Below are 13,414 nucleotides of genomic sequence, written 5' to 3'. Positions count from 1 at the left end.
AAAACTTGTTTATCCCATCCATAATCACGGACAAATTTCTTTTTCCTGTGAAGACCGACAAGCTGAGGTGAAACTAAAGAAAATCATCTTTTTACAGCGGTTTCGCGGATATTTCCCACCCGTGAATATGCACTCGCAATGGAGTAGGCTATATTAACCTATTAAAGCTAATTAAAGATTCCGAGACCGCGGTTTCAAAGCATGCGTTCTGTATATAAAATTACCATTATTACTGAAGAATCTTCCTGAAGGAAATAAAAAAAAACTTGTTTATCCCATCCATAATCACGGACAAATTTCTTTTGCCTGTGAAGACCGACAAGCTGAGGTGAAACTAAAGAAAATCATCTTTTTACAGCGGTTTCGCGGATATTTCCCACCCGTGAATATGCACTCGCAATGGAGTAGGCTATATTAACCTATTAAAGCTAATTAAAGATTCTGAGACCGCGCTTTCAAAGCATGCGTTCTGTATATAAAATTACCATTATTACTGAAGAATCTTCCTGAAGGAAATAAAAAAAAACTTGTTTATCCTATCCATAATCACGGACAAATTTCATATTCCTGTGAAGACGGACAAGCTGAGGTGAAACTAAAGAAAATCATCTTTTTACAGCGGTTTTGCGGATATTTCCCACCCGTGAATATGCACTCGCAATGGAGTAGGCTATATTAACCTATTAAAGCTCATTAAAGATTCCGAGACTGCGGTTTCAAAGCATGCGTTCTGTATATAAAATTACCATTATTACTGAAGAATCTTCCTGAAGGAAATAAAAAAAACTTGTTTATCCCATCCATAATCACGGACAAATTTCATATTCCTGTGAAGACGGACAAGCTGAGGTGAAACTAAAGAAAATCATCTTTTTACAGTGGTTTCGCGGATATTTCCCACCCGTGAATATGCACTCGCAATGGAGTAGGCTATATTAACCTATTAAAGCTAATTAAAGATTCCGAGACCGCGGTTTCAAAGCATGCATTCTGTATATAAAATTACCATTATTACGGAAGAATCTTCCTGAAGGAAATAAAAAAAAACTTGTTTATCCCATCCATAATCACGGACAAATTTCTTTTTCCTGTGAAGACCGACAAGCTGAGGTGAAACTAAAGAAAATCATCTTTTTACAGCGGTTTCGCGGATATTTCCCACCCGTGAATATGCACTCGCAATGGAGTAGGCTATATTAACCTATTAAAGCTAATTAAAGATTCCGAGACCGCGGTTTCAAAGCATGCGTTCTGTATATAAAATTACCATTATTACTGAAGAATCTTCCTGAAAGAAATAAAAAAACTTGTTTATCCCATCCATAATCACGGACAAATTTCATATTCCTTTGAAGACGGACAAGCTGAGGTGAAACTAAAGAAAATCATCTTTTTACAGCGGTTTCGCAGATATTTCCCACCCGTGAATATGCACTCGCAATGGAGTAGGCTATATTAACCTATTAAAGCTAATTAAAGATTCCGAGACCGCGGTTTCAAAGCATGCATTCTGTATATAAAATTACCATTATTACTGAAGAATCTTCCTGAAGGAAATAAAAAAACTTGTTTATCCCATCCATAATCACGGACAAATTTCATATTCCTGTGAAGACGGACAAGCTGAGGTGAAACTAAAGAAAATCATCTTTTTACAGCGGTTTTGCGGATATTTCCCACCCGTGAATATGCACTCGCAATGGAGTAGGCTATATTAACCTATTAAAGCTAATTAAAGATTCCGAGACCGCGGTTTCAAAGCATGCGTTCTGTATATAAAATTACCATTATTACTGAAGAATCTTCCTGAAGGAAATAAAAAAAACTTGTTTATCCCATCCATAATCACGGACAAATTTCATATTCCTGTGAAGACGGACAAGCTGAGGTGAAACTAAAGAAAATCATCTTTTTACAGCGGTTTCGCGGATATTTCCCACCCGTGAATATGCACTCGCAATGGAGTAGGCTATATTAACCTATTAAAGCTAATTAAAGATTCCGAGACCGCGGTTTCAAAGCATGCGTTCTGTATATAAAATTACCATTATTACTGAAGAATCATCCTGAAGGAAATAAAAAAAAAACTTGTTTATCCCATCCATAATCACGGACAAATTTCATATTCCTGTGAAGACGGACAAGCTGAGGTGAAACTAAAGAAAATCATCTTTTTAAAGCGGTTTTGCGGATATTTCCCACCCGTGAATATGCACTCGCAATGGAATAGGCTATATTAACCTATTAAAGCTAATTAAAGATTCCGAGACTGCGGTTTCAAAGCATGCGTTCTGTATATAAAATTACCATTATTACTGAAGAATCTTCCTAAAGGAAATAAAAAAACTTGTTTATCCCATCCATAATCACGGACAAATTTCATATTCCGGTGAAGTCGGACAAGCTGAGGTGAAACTAAAGAAAATCATCTTTTTACAGCGGTTTCGCGGATATTTCCCACCCGTGAATATGCACTCGCAATGGAGTAGGCTATATTAACCTATTAAAGCTAATTAAAGATTCCGAGACCGCGGTTTCAAAGCATGCGTTCTGTATATAAAATAACCATTATTACTGAAGAATCTTCCTGAAGGAAATAAAAAAACGTGTTTATCCCATCCATAATCACGGACAAATTTCATATTCCGGTGAAGACGGACAAGCTGAGGTGAAACTAAAGAAAATCATCTTTTTACAGCGGTTTCGCGGATATTTCCCACCCGTGAATATGCACTCGCAATGGAGTAGGCTATATTAACCTATTAAAGCTAATTAAAGATTCCGAGACCGCGGTTTCAAAGCATGCGTTCTGTATATAAAATTACCATTATTACTGAAGAATCTTCCTGAAGGAAATAAAAAAACTTGTTTATCCCATCCATAATCACGGACAAATTTCATATTCCGGTGAAGACGGACAAGCTGAGGTGAAACTAAAGAAAATCATCTTTTTACAGCGGTTTCGCGGATATTTCCCACCCGTGAATATGCACTCGCAATGGAGTAGGCTATATTAACCTATTAAAGCTAATTAAAGATTCCGAGACCGCGGTTTCAAAGCATGCGTTCTGTATATAAAATTACCATTATTACTGAAGAATCTTCCTGAAGGAAATAAAAAAACTTGTTTATCCCATCCATAATCACGGACAAATTTCATATTCCGGTGAAGACAGACAAGCTGAGGTGAAACTAAAGAAAATCATCTTTTTACAGCGGTTTCGCGGATATTTCCCACCCGTGAATATGCACTCGCAATGGAATAGGCTATATTAACCTATTAAAGCTAATTAAAGATTCCGAGACCGCGGTTTCAAGCACAGTGGGTTTAATTTGTAATGTTGTTCGCATAATGCTTTGTTCTCATTCCAATAGTATCACTCGAATTCTTTTGTGAAATCAATAGCCTAGACTTATAATGTCATGACGTCATAAACTGTAATCATTGTCAACCGGGAATAGGCAATAAATTAAAAATAATATATTTTCGTTATGCAACAGGAGCTAGATTTATAGTGTACGAAACAGTGTTTTTTTTTTTCACATTCATAGTCTAGACGTCGCATTTTGAAGGTAAAAATTTTGACATTGTTGCCAATTTTTTGGGAACTAAAATTAGACGGGAGATATGAAGGCTGGCCAATTTAATCTCTTTCAAATGGAATTTACCGTTACCAATTTACCCCTTCAAACGGAAGCACCATAGGAATGACTTTTTTAGGTAGGATAAATTCGTGCCAATGGTGCATGGTACGTCTAAACGTGGGAGGGGTTTGAGGGATACTCATTAATTTTTTAGAGATTTTCCTCTGCATACTCCATGTCTTTGATATTATTTTTCAATTTACTGCATTTTTCAGACTTACCCCTCCTACTCTAAAATTCTAGATCCCTGAATAAATTTGTGCTTTGCTAAGTTATATACTCTTGTAATTAGTGATTTTTCACTCTTTTACGTTCCTCAGCTACTTGATCCTTTTTATATCACATTGGGTATTATTAGATTGTACGTCCTCAATGCCCATCCAAAGTCTCATAGTCTGTGAACAAATATTCCCATTTATAGTATATGTGAAAAAGAAACTTTTTGGGGAAAAATGCAGTTCACGTTGTAACGCCCAACGCCATAAACTAATAGATCAATCAAATAGCCATCTGTATTACAACATACTAATCAAGCGTTTCATTTTATGACAATTAAACGAAAAAATGAAAGAGAAAAAGATCTTTACTTCTTGCAAGTAAAGAGCTAAATTAAAATTTAAAATAACCCAAAATCATTCTATACGTGAGGGAGGCTACTATCTCCCTTTAAACCCCACCGCACGTTAAGGCTTAATATACTACATTTTTTAAGCACTTAACAATACAAAATACGGTCTTCTGGAAATTTCAAGTTTTTCATTCACCAATTTTTTGTGAGAACATTTAAACAATTAATTACTTTAAGAAAATCCGACGAAACTATCCCTTTTGTTTTCGAATAGCTAATTCGCAAAAATGTAGAGAAAGGAGGGGAGCAAAATACATTTTCAATATCTAGGTAGCAGTGGCATAGCTAAAGCATTTTTAAGGGGAGGGGCAAGAGGAGTCTCCACCTGGAGAGCCAAGGGGCATGGGTTATATAACAATTTTTTTCCAAATTATTTGAGAAAGACAACTGCAGCCCTTCCCCCACCCCGAAAGGGCGCCATTGCTATGGAGGGAACAATGTTGTTGCCTTTTCAATTTTCCTAATGGAGCTACACCAAAAAAGCAAATGCCCCAACCCCATTGAGTCCCTGATCTCGATGCATTAAGATGAAAAATATTTTAATCTCGTAGTTATTTTGTCAGAGCATTTATTCTTAAAAAAATGAGACTATGTGTTCCAATTTTAATTCAAAGAGTACGAAGGCTAAGAAGAGGGGCAGCTCCATCACATATAAAATAGCCTCTCTCGTGTTGTGTTTTAATATTTCACCTAACTTTCAAAAAAAATAAACTCATTTTTCTTTTATTTTATACTTTGCATTTAATGTTATATCCAAGATTTCCCCAAAATGAAGAATACTGCTGCCCCTCCTCATTTTTACACTAAATTTGAACTGTTGTCAAATATACAAAACATGGATGGAGGAGGAGCATTCATAGATGTTTTGGTTTCAGCCGGCTTGGTTCTGCAGTGAGTTGTTGTTAGTAGTAGTAGTAGTAGTAGTAATAGCATAAATATATAAAAGATATAGGGCTAGCTTTACATAATTAAAATTAGATAATCATGATTTTGAGGGGTTGTCAAAGCCTTCAAAGACTCTTTATGCATAGCTTTAACTCTATATTCCGCAGCTTAGATATTTCAAAAACTTTATTTTACTGTAAAATCTGTTAATGTATAAAAATGTCAGAATTACATTTAAACAAACAATTACTTTAAGAAATCCGACGAAACTATCCCTTTTGTTCTCGAATAGCTAATTCGCGAAAATGTGGAGAAAGGGGGGGAGCGAAACACATTTTCAATGTCTAGGCAGCAGGGGCGTAGCTACAGCATTATTACTGGGGAGGTGCAAGAGGAGTGTCCATCCGGAGAGCCAAGGAGAATGGATTATATAATATTTTTTTCCAAATTTTTTGCGGGGGTCAACTGCCTCCCTTCCCTCACCCCTAAATGACGTCACTGCTAGGGAAAGAACAATGTTGTCGCCTTTTCAATTTTCTTAATGGAATTACCCCAGAAAAGTACATGCCCCACCCCCATTTAATCCCTGATCTCGATGCATTAAGATTAAAAACATCTTAATCTCATAGTTATTGGGTCAGAGCGTTTATTATTGAAGAAATGGGACTACATGTTCCAATCTTAATTCAAAGAGCATGAAAGCTAAGAAGGGTGGCAGCTCCATGACACATAAAATGGCTTCTCTCGTTTTATGTTTTAATATTTCACCTAACTTTCAAAAAAATAAACACATTTTTCTTTTCTTTTATTCTTTGCATTTAATTTTATATCTAAGATATCCCCAAAATGAAGAACACTACTGCCCCTCCTCATTTTCACACTAATGTTGAATTGTTGTCAAATATAGAAAACTTGGATAGAGGAGGAGCGTTCATAGATGCGTTGGTTTCAGGCGGCTTGGTGCTGCAGTGAGTTGTTCTTAGTAGTAGTATTAGTAGTAGCATTAGGTATATGATTTTGAGGGGTTGTCAAAATCCCTTACGCATAGCTTTAACTCTATATTCCAAAGCTTTGATATAAAAATGTTGTTTTACTATAAAATCTGCCATTTTTGCAATAATTTGGAAGCCATCATCCCTTAGCAGGCATATTACATGCCTTGTTAAAAATTCTTCAAATGAAGGGAGACTAGGAATTATACTTGATCTATACAAACTCTTCTGGAAGGTTCTAGAATTTGGTCTTAAAACGCACTATTTGGTTCTTAGGCACCTGTACACATATACCTTCCTTTACTTATTTTACAAATTTCTAATTTTTTTTACTTATTTGCTTTCTTTAGTTGTTTACAAAACATTTTGTTTCCCTTAAATTTTTGTGTTTTTCTGTGTATTTCTGACATCCTGTTCTTAAAGGTGGGTTGACCTGCTGTAAGGTATCATACTCATTTAGTAAATTAATTGAATCATTGATTCTAAGTTGCAAATATTTCACAGAATGAAACAATCATAACCTCATCAGCAAATTTCTATTTAGCTTACGCTGGAAAAACAAAATTGTGACTTACAATACTATAACGGAACTATATCTTTTTGGAACAAAAACTTTAAAAAACATATCAAAAATTTGTTTGTATGCATTTTATTACGTTTCCACGAGTCGGATAAACACTTCGGAGGAGGTTCATGCTCTCCAACCCCTGCCTCCCTGGATACGACCTTTCTCAAACTACAAACATTTTGTCATTTTCTGCTTCATCTTGAAGGCTTCTGTCGATTCGAAACCGACTAAAATTCCTGTGAATGTCAACCGTCGACAGTAATTACTTGACATCTAATAATTAACTGTACCACAAATCTTGAAATAGAAGAAAATGAATAAATCAAGGACGTGGAGGCTTACCTTCAAAGGTGCGATTTTTCATTCTCTCAAGGATCATACTTGTATTCTTCTTTGTGCCACCAGCCCCTAATGTTTCATTCAAAGCAGTTGCATAGAGGATGACAGCTTCATGAAAAGCAGCAACAAATGGATTGATTGGTTCATTTGGGTATGTATAGTTATATTTAGTTCGAGCAATGTGACGGACATCCTCTGAAAATTTCTGATATTTTACAGTTTGTGGAATGTACGAAGAAAGGATTAAAAGTGACTCGTACGCTTTTCTGGCTTTTATATTACTCTCTTCCGTGTCTTCTCTGCTGTACCACGGCTCTTCCAATGACCCTTGTCTGAAAAAAGCACACAATAAGCTAAGTCCACGATGAGGTCAAGTCACGCAGCCTAATTTGACTCTAGCACACCCTACATTACAAAAATATCTTTACAAAGTACTTATTAGACAGTATTTCCCCTTTTTTGAAAAATATTGAACAAAAAATACTCAAAAATTAAAAAAAAGAACCAAAATAAATTTATGAAGATAGTATTTTGAAGCAACAAAATACGCTTGTTCTGATCCTCTTGTGTTGAGAATATGCCATGCTGCTTCAAACGCCATGTTTTGTTTTTCTGTGTCAGTTCGTAATTTGGGGAAATTACAAAAAAAAACTGGGGTAAAAATTACATCGAAGAGGAATGACAATGATATCCCTTAAGCCTTTTAAAGGCCACAGCGTCGTTTGTAATTTAATAAAAAGTAATCCCTGCTATTATATTGGTTTTCATTCTTATCCTGATGTTGTTGTTGTTAAGATTTCGACAGAAAAACCCACACTACTCAAAATAAAATTATTTTCAGTAAAAGTTATTACTGAAAATTATTTTCAGTCTGGCCTTAAAAGGCTTAGGGGACATTCGTCCTACTGTTCTTTAAGGTGATGTTCTGTTCTTAGGTCTCATTATAACATCTGTTCCTTTTGCAGTTACTCTCTATCTGTTCATTCTGTTTATTTTAAATTTGAATGACTATTTGAGTATATTCCTGCTCGTCTTTGGCTTAAAGTAGGTTTTTAATTTTCTTTGAAACGCCACTCTTTTTGGATGAAGTCTGTTTTGATTAATTATAGGGAAAAGAAAATGATTAGGGCAAATTGTAACACTGTTGGCGAAATATTTTAGCTCTATCACTTTTTAACTCTGTCATGATTCTATTTTTTCTGAGGTAACTCTAAGAGAAAATCTTACATTCCAAGTAGCGCAACTGCAATAGCACAACTGCATTCTCCTCCCCCTCTCTATTGGTAAGACCTTGCAACTGGCAGGATTTAAATTTAGTCCGCAAAGTTATAAGTCTTCAAGTATCTCCATGAGGCTGGTCTAAATGACTGCTTCCTCGAAAGATTGAAAAAAATGGTTTATATTTCAAAATATTACGTTCAAAGTAGCACAACTGCAGCAACACAGCTACAGTAGACCAACTGCAACTGCATTCTTCTCCGCCTCTGTATGGGTGGGACCTTGCAACTGGCAGGATTGAAATTTAGTCCCCGAAGTTATAAGTCCTCAAGTACCACCATGAGGCTACCTCAGGTGACTGCTCCCTCGAAAGATAGAAAAAATGGTTTACATTTCCAATATTACATTCAAAGTAGCACAACTGCAGCAACACAGCTACAGTAGCACAACTTCGACTGCATTCTTCTTCCCCTCTCTATGGGCGGGACCTTACAACTGGCAGGATTGAAACTTAGTCATTGAAGTTATAAACCCGCAAGTATCTCCATGAGGCTGATCCAAATGACTGCTCCCTCGAGAGATTGAAAAAAAGGCTTACATTTCCAAATTTTATTTTCAAAGCAGCATAACTGCAGCAACACAGCTACAGTAGCACAACTGCAACTGCATTTTCCCCCCTCTCTATGGGTGGGACCTTGCAACTTGCAGGATTGAAACTTAGTCCCCAAAGTTATAAGTCCTCAAGTATCTCCATGAGGCTGGTCCAAATGACTACTCCCTCGAAAGATTGAAAAAACGGTTTACATTTCCAAATTTTGTTCTCAAAGTAGCATAACTAAAGCAACACAGCTAAAGTAGCACAACTGCAACTGCATTCTTTTCCCCCTCTCTATGGGTGGGACCTTGCAACTTGCAGGATTGAAACCTAGTCCCCTAAGTTATAAGTCCTCAAGTATCTCCATGAGGCTGGTCCAAATGACTGCTCCCTCGAAAGATTGAAAAAATGGTTTACATTTCCAAATATTACATTCAAAGTAGCACAACTGCAGCAACACAGCTACAGCAGCACAACTTCAACTGCATTCTTCTTCCCCTCTCTATGGGTGGGACCTTGCGACTGGCAGGATTGAAACCTAGTCCCCTAAGTTATAAGTCCTCAAGTATCTCCATGAGGCTGGTCCAAATGACTGCTCCCTCGAATGATTGAAAAAATGGTTTACATTTCAAAATATTACATTCAAAGTAGCACAACTGCAGCAACACAGCTACGGCAGCACAACTTCAACTGCATTCTTCTTCCCCTCTCTATGGGTGGGACCTTGCAACTGGCAGGATTAAAACCTAGTCCCCTAAGTTGTAAGTCCTCAAGTATCTCCATGAGGCTGATCCAAATGACTGCTCCCTCGAAAGATTGAAAAAATGGTTTACATTTCCAAATATTACATTCAAAGTAGCACAACTGCAGCAACACAGCTACAGCAGCACAAATTCAACTGCATTCTTCTTCCCCTCTCTATGGGTAAGACCTTGCAACTGGGAGGATTGAAACCTAGTCCCCTAAGTTATAAGTCCTCAAGTATCTCCTTGAGGCTGGTCCAAATGACTGCTCCCTCGAAAGATTGAAAAAATGGTTTACATTTCCAAATATTACATTCAAAGTAGCACAACTGCAGCAACACAGCTACAGCAGCACAACTTCAACTGCATTCTTCTTCCCCTCTCTATGGGTGGGACCTTGCAACTGGCGGGATTGAAACTTAGTCCCCGAAGTCATAAGTCCTCAAGTATCTCCATGAGGCTGGCCCAGATGACTGCTCCCTCGAAAGATAGAAAAAATGGTTTACATTTACAAATATTACATTTAAAGTAGCACAACTACAGTAGCACAGCTACAGTGGCACAGCTGCAACTGCATTCTTCTCCCCCTCTCTATGAGTGGGAATCCTTCTACAGGCTGATCTTTCAGTCTTTGCGCATTTTGGGAATGACAAAGAAAATATTTTAGCCTTTTTCATCTACTATGAAAAAAATCTCATAGTAAATACTTTAGTTAAATATTTTTTAGCATAAGCATCGAATGAATAATGCTTCAAAACCTAATCCAAAACCCAGCAAAACCGATTTGAACCCAATTGAAACATGGGAGAAGAATAATGCCCTTGTGGGACTTTTATGCCCTGGAATGATGAAGTTACATTTTAAAGGCTCATTTTATAGCTACTTGGCTGGTCTAAGGTAATTCACTTCCGAATTGACTTGTAGTATCTCTTTGTTGATAGCAAAAGCATTTCTGGGCTTTTATTTATGCTCTGCTAATATTTTCATCAATTATAATTTAATTTTTTATGGTGTGCTTAATAACTAAATTGTCTTTTAAATTATTTATGGTAGATTATCTTATATAAAGTTGATATTTGTACTTATTAACCTCAAACTTGCCTGTTCTTACCTACACCGTGAATGTTATGTTTCATTCGCAGTCGATGCTAAATAATAATAAGGAGGTATGCTATCATTAAAAGACATGTTAGCTTTGGCATCAAAATAGGTAACAGTTCTTTTTTTGGAGGGGGGAGGTCTTCTGATATTAAATTTCAGCTGCTTTTTTATCATCATTTTGTTATATGTTTTACAAAATATGTTACTAATTCCTTCTTTAGGATTAATGAGTTGTTGTTTTATGCTTGTAGTTTTGAGCTAGTGTTATTGTCCTGAAATAAAGTTGTGAGTTTCAGGTGCAAGATCTAATACAAGTCTTATCTATTTTGTCAATGAAATTATCCTCAATTATTATCATGAAATTATCAAGAAATTCCTAATTATCAGCAATAAATTTTGTGGTCCAAAAACTATGCTATACTATAAACTATGCAATAAATTTATGCAAAAAATTATGCAATACATTTTGTTTACACCTCAAATAGTATTAAGCTGTACGTGCATCGATGATTCATGCATCGATAAATCGATAAACCCTACTAAATACGTATATAGGGCTGAAATCTGACCTCACGGTTGGAGTTCTAACGACCAATAAAACTTCAGAGTTAGGAGTTCCATGGAGATTTACAGTAACTCGGGGTTGTAACAATTTCGAAAAACTAGAGGGAAGTTGACCATGAATACATTTATGAATAAAAATAGCACAAGATAAGAAATACTGTAGACAGAACCAAAGGACAGAATTTGTTGACGTACTATTCGTATCTGACGGGTCTTTTCATGAAGAAGAGAAAGTGGTTTTAGCAGGGATGGGAAAGTACTCATCCAAAAAATAGAACAGTAATTTATGTACGGCTGTATGAGAGAGTTATAAAGAAGCTTTAAAATACATCCAGGAAAAATATTCCTTAGCTTACGTATCGTGCCTAAGTTTCTTGACACTTTTAATTGGAGAAGGTTAATATGGCTCTTAATTTTATTAATCCTGGCCTGTATATTAGTAAGCTTTACTAAGTAATGCTCATAAGTATGACAGAGTGGCAATATTCCTATTCGAAAATTATTTACATTTATTCTTAAATATGCGTTTTTAATTTTTTCAATAGTTGCATATTTGGTAATTATTAACAATTTAAATTGTAATCATTTTAATTATTTACATTTTTCAGTAGAGCAAATAGGGCGTTTAAAATCTAAATCTGAATTAATTACTGAACGTTTTTGTAACCAGTCATTAAAATAGAATATGCAAATCACGCCTTTATCATTCAATCTGTGTTCAACTATAATAAGCACATGTTTATGGTAGCACATATGTTTATTACATGGATGTAAAACGTTTGCTTGAATTATAATAAAATGTTTTGCCGACCACTTATCTTTTTTAGTTAGTATTTCAATTAAAAAACAAGAGTTTTTTTTTAAATAATAAGTCCAGAGCAACAAAAAACATTAAAGCGACAAGAGATCCACTCATATAATAAAAAGAAGACGAATAGGATGAAACTTCAGGAGACAAATATAGGACTAACCCCAGTTTGACTCAACCCCATTTAACTTAAACCCCACTCAACGTAACCCTCGTTCGACTAAATGCCCATTAAACTCAACTCCATTCAACACAACCATATCAAACTCCGTTCTTGTTTAACCTAAACCCCTCTAATTCAACCCCCATGATACTCAATCCCAACCGAATTCAACATAATTAATTCAACGTTCATGCAACTCAGTCCCATTCAACTTATGCCCCCCATTCAGGTCAACACTTTGCAACTCAACCTTTCTTTAACTCGACCTCCATGTAACCCAATACTCATTCATTTCAACCCCATTCAACCTACCCTACTGAATAAAATAAACTGAATCTTTCTTTAACTCGACCTCCATGTAACCCAATACTCATTCATTTCAACCCCATTCAACCTACCCTACTGAATGGGCTAAACTTCTCCTTAAGTTAAATTGGGGTTGGATTGAACAGAGTTACATTGCATGTGGTTGAGTTCAATAAGAGCTTAATTGGAAGGGGGTTGAATTGAATGAAGGTGGATTTACAAGGGAGCTGGGGTACACATGGATTGAGTTAAATGGGACTGAGTTAAATGGAGGGCTGAGTAACGTGGGAACCCCAGATGATGATGCGATTCTTTAGCCTCTGCTCCAAACGCACAGAAAGAAATAACATTCAACCAAAATCATGAACAGAAATGTAAAAGATAATATTAGAAAGCGTTCAGATGGAAAGCGTTCAGAACCATGAAAAAATGTAACTTTTAATGGCTCCGAACTTTTATTTATTTATTCTAAGATGACGGGGTCAATTTTTGTGACGGGGTCAGCAAAAATCCTCGTGTTTTAAGCAGTTTTAGATTTTATTCCATATTAAATTTGAAACTGATGCCTGCTTGGAAAATTGCTTGGTAAGTTTGGCCAATGTAGAATTTACCACATAAATAGGGAATATTGCAAACCCCACCTCCCAAATTGCCAAAAATCCTATCCTTGACAGAAAGCTACCCAGAGGCCTAATCAATTCAAAGCAAGTTTCAATCGAAAATTTGATATTTGAGCAAATCGATGGTAAACCGATCTAAAACTATCAATCTAAAGCGTCTAGAACTTTAAACAGAAGGCTGTCAGCCCCCCATCTCTAAAAACAACTTTAAAGTATGACGTAATGACGCAATTAGCTCC

General features: G+C 36.1%; 1 protein-coding gene across 1 annotated transcript in view; it reads right to left on the bottom strand.

Moving 5' to 3' along the window:
* The window catches only part of LOC136030909 (atrial natriuretic peptide receptor 1-like), a 259,668-nt gene extending 252,189 nt beyond the window's left edge, over positions 1 to 7,479 (bottom strand). Inside the window, exon 1 of the mRNA XM_065710006.1 lies at positions 7,061 to 7,479. Coding sequence (XP_065566078.1) covers positions 7,061 to 7,097 — 37 coding nt within the window. The 5' untranslated portion in view covers positions 7,098 to 7,479. The remainder of the gene's footprint in view (positions 1 to 7,060) is intronic.
* Positions 7,480 to 13,414: the final 5,935 nt, after the last annotated feature.

The sequence above is a fragment of the Artemia franciscana genome, chromosome 9 (genome assembly GCF_032884065.1).
Source record: "Artemia franciscana chromosome 9, ASM3288406v1, whole genome shotgun sequence".
Classification (NCBI taxonomy): Eukaryota; Metazoa; Arthropoda; class Branchiopoda; order Anostraca; family Artemiidae; genus Artemia; species Artemia franciscana.
This window is presented reverse-complemented; position numbering and strand designations above follow the sequence as displayed.